Source organism: Quercus suber, unplaced genomic scaffold (genome assembly GCF_002906115.3).
Source record: "Quercus suber isolate HL8 unplaced genomic scaffold, Cork oak 2.0 scaffold_219, whole genome shotgun sequence".
Lineage (NCBI taxonomy): Eukaryota > Viridiplantae > Streptophyta > Magnoliopsida > Fagales > Fagaceae > Quercus > Quercus suber.
The window spans coordinates 978,644-984,894 of record NW_027069677.1 but is presented as its reverse complement, the minus strand read 5'-3'; the positions used below and the strand labels follow the sequence as shown (position 1 = coordinate 984,894).

The following is a 6,251-nucleotide window of genomic DNA, read 5'->3' as shown; positions in this document are numbered from 1 at the left end:
TTCATGCTCGGTGAACGAAGGCCAGCGCCTAAACCTTTAACCCACTCTTTATAAATTTATTGTTTGGGCTGGATTGGGCTGAAAACCCATTCATATTCAGGGTCAATCCAAATTGAGTCCCTACATATATATATATATATAAGATTATATATATATATATATATTTATATAGATTTATATATGTATATATATACCACTTTATATATATATATATATATAGATTTATTTATTTATACGTATACCACTTTATATATATATATATATGTATACCACTTTATATATATATATATATATTTATTTATTTATATAGATTTATATATGTATATATATATATATATTTTATTCATGATCCAGGAAGTCTTTTTGTTAGATTTCGGTGAAGTTAGCTGCTTCTTTTTCTCCATAATTTGGAGTAAATTTGAGTTTGTATATCACATGTGGTATATTTGAATGTATATTAGTGCCTTGATTTTGAAATTATATGAAATCTCTAATTTTGATTGCTCATGATCATATTCAGATTACTGTTATTTTTTTTTTTTTTGGTAATGTGTGATGAACCCTACTCTATGTTATTTCATTAATACAAAAATATTTTAACTTAACTAAAATTCAATACTTTTATAAATAGTATAATTAATTGTTTATTTTGGTCAAACGTTATAATATTATTATATTTAGTTTGTTTCAGTACGAAATGATAATGATTGCGCTAGTATAATTGTATGTGATGTGGGGTGAGTATATGCAATTGTGGCGTGAGAAGTTGTAATTTTTGTATTTTGAGTAGATAGAAAAAGTTTTGTAATTGATGTTAAATGAAAGAGATAAAATATGTCACTAACGTACTTTACTTGACTCTCTAATAGGTTCACAATCTTTGAAGAATATTGATATAAATATATACTTCGGTGGACCCCTTGACAATCCTAGAGAGATTGATGGATTCCCGTTTAAAGGGCGGGGTATCGAATGCTACTACATGATGATACGTTGTAAGTTGAAGACGTTGAATGATTTGAAGAGCAAAATAATGGACGAATTGAATTTGAACCGTGCTTGGTATGATATCAAGATTATTTATCGTTACCCACAAGAAGTCCTTCACGATCAGATAAATTACAGGTATATGGCGATCAAAGAAGACAAACATGTAAAGATGATGTTTAATAGGATAAAAAAAAATGCCCCAAGTAAATGCTGCTAAGTTGTACGTAAGTTTAGAGGCAAGTGCAGAAGTTGAAACTGAGGTGGTGCAAGAAACAACTACGTCTTTACAATTTACAACCCTAGATGATGGATGCACTACAATGGACTAGTATACAATGGACCAGTATACAATGGGAGGGTATACAATGGACTCTTCAATGGGAGGTTATATGCTCCCATTTCAAGATTATGTTGCCAATACTAACCCTCCATCCTCAAGAGACACATTTAGAGGAGGAAGACGAAGACGAAGATGAAGACGAAGATCATGCAGCAAATGATGGTGAAAATATTGATGGTGTGGATGAGTATGAAGAGATGATTTAGCGAGGCGACTTTGAGAATGATGTAGATGACCACGAAGTCATTCCCACTTTTGAAGAGGAAAATATGGAATACCACGATGAAGGTGCTGCAGACGATGATATTGGCATCCAGCATGAAACAAATACGACCACTGGCTACAAACCTCCTGCCGACTCATTCTACGCAAATACTTGGGAAAATATGGTTGATCCTTCACATCTTCAGATACCATTTGTTTCTACTTGGGAAGATGGGATGCATTTTTGTAAAGGATTGACTTTTGCAAATAAACAGGTGGTGAAGCGTTCATTGACAATATACGCAGCAAGTCATAATAGAAATTTTAGAATCCGAAGGTCGGCCACAACTAAATTGTGCGCTGCATGTGTTAACAACAACTGCAAGTGGTACGTTAGGGCATTTATGAAGGCTAAACTTAATGGTCTGTGGATGGTCACGTCTTATGTGGGTCCACACACTTGTATACCCTTTGGCCTACATCGAGACGGTAGAATGATGGATTCTAATTTTGTTGCATCAAAAATTATGGAAAAATTGCGAAAAAATCACACTGCTCATATTGATGAGCTCTGGGAGATCATACATACTAAGTATAATCATAAGCTTTCTTACTATAAAGTATGGGACGCAAAACAAAAGGCAATTGCTAAGATATTTGGGGATTGGGAGGAGTCTTACTAAAAGTTGCGAAAGTTGTTATTGGCATACTTGGATCAGGATTCGGGTACCTGGTACAACTATCACACCATACCTAGGCCACTCGAAGGTACTGTGTTACTGCGTTATGTATATTGGGCATTCGCTCCATGCATTGCTACATTCCAATATTGCAGGCCGGTGATCAGTATTGATGGGACTCATTTGTATGGTAAATACAAAGGGGTATTGATGATTGCAATGACAACCAATGCTAACCAAAAGGTTTTACCTCTCGCCTTTGCTGTTGTGGACAAGGAGTCAGGGGCTAGTTGGGGGTGGTTTTTAGAGTGTCTAAGGACTTCGATAGAGCATGTCATACCCAACCGGGGCATTTGCATTATTTCTGATCGACATAAAGGTATCAAATGCGCCATTCGAGAGTGGCCTAGAGGTCAGGATGGAACAGAACGGGTATTTTATCGATATTGCCTTTGACATGTTGCTAGCAATTTCAACACACACTTTAATGACCCGACTCTAAAGGCATTGACCCTGAAAGCTGGATATGCGACTCAAGCAGCTAAATTTGAGTCTATAATGCAAACCATTAAGGAGGCCAAGATTAATTTACTGAGGGGTGTAGACCCTACTGATCGCCATGTTGCACGCTATATGCCACACACATATCTAATAAGTGAGGATGTGGAAAAATGGACCCAGTCACATAATGGTGGAAGACATTACGGGGCAATGACAACCAATATCTCTGAGTGCTTTAACGGGGTACTTAAAGGTGCCCGTGATTTGCCCATTGCTGCAATGGCTGAGTTCACTTGGGCCAAACTTGTTGCATATTTCCACGATCGACATAAACAAATTTCTTCTGATCTCTCTGGAGGTAAGTTATGGAGTGATTATGCAATGGAGATCTATAACAAAAATGAGTAGAAAACCCAAGGACACACTCTGAGGCATTTTAATCATGAAACTGGTGTATATCAAGTGGTTACCTTGTACAACGACCATAGAGGTGGAGGGGGAAACCACAGTCATGAAGTGCACGTATTTGCTAGGACATGTGACTGCGGAAAGTGGCAAAACTTGAAGATCCCTTGTTCACATGCAATTACAGTTCTGAAAGCTCTGCACCACGATGCGACAAGCTATATCGACCCATGTTACAGTTTAAGCAACGCGATCTACACATATTCACATCATTTTGTGGTGCCTAAGTCAGAGTCCTTGTGGAGGGACGTTCGTGAACCACGGTGGGTGCCTGACCCACAGTTGTTGCGGGCCAAAGGTGGTCCTGTGAAGTCCAGATTACGGAATGAAATGGATGGGGTATGGCGAGAACGGGGAAGCCAGAGGGAAGATTCGAACTTGAGGGAGATTCAACCGAGGCAGCGATGCGGAGTGTGTCATGAAGAGGGGCATAACTGCAGATGCTGTCCCATTTCCCGTGGGGCTTCGACAAGTGGTAGTGCTATAAACTAGGCAAGTGCCCTCATTGTTTTTATATAATATGCAATCAATTTCATTTGGTTTTTGTTCTTCGCATTTGGAAACTAACAACTGTATTTTAATGTTTGTCAGGCGAGCAAAGACTCGAATTTGGAATGGCATTGTATGTGGGACTTGTGGTTATCTTTTGTATGGACAAACGATAGACGACTATGTAGACTATGTTGATCAGAAGTGTAGTTTTGAAAATTTAGATGAATGCAGAGGCTAAGACATTGATCAGAGCTTGCTTAGGGTCAAGGTAGTTTGGTGTTTCAAGTGGGTTCTTGAGGTGAAAAGTGTTATGGGTATGTGTGTGGAACTTCTAGTATTTCGGTTATGTCATGGGTTCATGAGAGTTTGAGTGGAAATGGGCTTAGGTGACTACTTCAAGGGGGTTGCAATGTCCATAAGAAATTGAGAGGAGAATGAATGAGCAAGACTTAGAATGAGACTTAAGCAAGAAACAATGCATCAATTTTATTGTTCTTCACTGTGACTAGTACATGATTACAATGCTCTATTTATTTACTTTCATGCCTCATTCCCATTGGCTATTACATGCTTCATTCCATTTGGCTTATGCCAAACTAACTCATTAAACATGTGCTTGAATGAATTTCCACATGTCAATGGATTATATATGCAATGTCTGACTAACTCCTAACTCACTATAAGTCTATAGCTCTTAGCCATTTAGATGTGCTAAATTTTCCCTAATCAATTACAACATGTGTTACAATTCCAAATCAAGTACATAGCTGTTATTAGAAGCTTCCTGTGTGCAAGGAGTTGGCATGAGCTAGAGTATCAAACTGTCATTCAGCACTTGGACAACAACAAAGTGCCAATTGGAAGCTTCAGCTGCCTATTAGAGCAAACTATTTCTTGATCGGCAGTCCACCTTGGTTAGGTGTTTTCGATTATTTTTTTGGCTTTGTTTGGGCTCCTAACAGATATGTTACCTCTATGTGAGTTTTTTGGGTCATTAGGAGGCAGTCACTGTTTTTGTAAAGTTATTAGAAAATGTGATAAAAGTTATGCTTTTATTTAACAAAATTAATGCATTTCTGAACCTCTAAGAACAACTTTTCATAGTTAGATTTTACGCAAACTCCTTTGTGATCCTAACACATTATGCCATTACGAAAAAAAAGTTTAAGATGTTATTAAGAAGAAAAAAAGTTTAAGATGTTATAAAACTATAGATTTACTATTCAAAATGATGTTATACCCCTTTTTTTTTTTTTTTTTTAGTTTCAATAAAATGTTAATCTATTACGTCTGTTACATGATGATTGTTTTTTTATCATTATACCTAAACTCTTATTTTAAAAGAATAAAAGAAAGATTAAATTTAATAGAACAAAAAGACGGATTAAATTTATTTTCCAATAGTTTTCCCTTGCATCGCACGGGTTAGCGGCTAGTTTCAACAAAAGTTGAACCCAATTACTCACTAACCAAGCCATGTCATAAAACATACCAAAAAAAATAAATAAAAAACAACCATTCGTAACTAACTAATTGCAACGCAAACTAATTTCCGTCCAAGCAACTATAATCCGAACAAAACGCCATTCATAACTAAAAAATCAATCCAATACAACTAAAACATATCACTAACTCACTAAATTGCAACACAAACTAAATCAATGCAAATACAAGTACACAATCAATCACCATTAAATCAAACCCAACAAAGCACTAATCCATTCACAAAACAAACCAACTCAATCCAATGCCACAAAACAATAAGCATTAATATGTCCAAGCAAACCATAATCTCTCACTAACAAAATATCATTATAACTAACTAAATCAATGCCAGTACAAGTAAAGTACAATCAAACACTTTTGAATCAAACCCAACAAAAACCCATTGATAACTAACTAAATAACCAATTCAAATCCAATGCCAGCAATGGAAGTTAAAAGCTTAACTTTTGAATCAAACCCACAGAACACAAATTTATTGAACAATAGTTCTAAAACAAACAATAGCTAGAGAAATGAAGTACTACAAAATATGTTATTAGCATTGAGGTAACTCTTGAACCCGTCATTGCTTATACGTATTATTTACTTGCTTCTTTTGAGTTTTGGTAAAAAAAACAAAGAGAAGAGACTATATCTCCTCTAACAAATTAATCACACATAGCCATATAATTAACTAACAATAACTCTAGATACATAATATTTTTCACAATTAATAAGGTTAATTGTGTCATGATGATGGCATGATGCTAATAAAAATTAAGCTAAGATTCAATTTATCCCTTGATTTTCACTTTAATTGTCAAATTAGTCCCTGTAATTTAATATTTGTCAATTTAGTCATTACTTTATGAAAATGAATCAGTCTATTCTTTTTGTTCAAATACATTATCAAACAATGTTTGTTTGATAACGCCATTTAAATTTTTTTTTTTTTTTAAATTTTGATAAAACAATTAATGAGAACTTTAATAAAAAATTAATTGAGAACATTAATGAGAATATGAGATATATCATCTAATAGAAAATTTTGCATATTTATTTTTAACTTAAAAAAAATGATTAAATGACTTCAT

The 6,251-nt window shown here is 35.0% G+C and overlaps 1 protein-coding gene across 1 annotated transcript; it reads left to right on the top strand.

The window, feature by feature from the left end:
- Positions 1-1,599: 1,599 nt before the first annotated feature.
- Positions 1,600-3,672, top strand: LOC136070225 (uncharacterized). The gene is made up of 4 exons (XM_065779849.1): positions 1,600-2,154; positions 2,254-2,646; positions 2,719-3,073; positions 3,179-3,672. Exons 1-4 carry the CDS (start codon positions 1,600-1,602, stop codon positions 3,670-3,672), a joined length of 1,797 nt encoding a protein of 598 aa, XP_065635921.1.
- Positions 3,673-6,251: the final 2,579 nt, after the last annotated feature.

Bases quoted from the DNA above. Each gene is read 5' to 3' on its own strand.
- LOC136070225 (XM_065779849.1), top strand. From the start codon at position 1,600: ATGGAATACCACGATGAAGGTGCTGCAGACGATGATATTGGCATCCAG. The intron at 2,155-2,253 runs GTATGGGACGCA...TACTTGGATCAG, and splicing joins ATAAGCTTTCTTACTATAAA to GATTCGGGTACCTGGTACAA. The intron at 3,074-3,178 runs GTAAGTTATGGA...GTGTATATCAAG, and splicing joins TTCTTCTGATCTCTCTGGAG to TGGTTACCTTGTACAACGAC.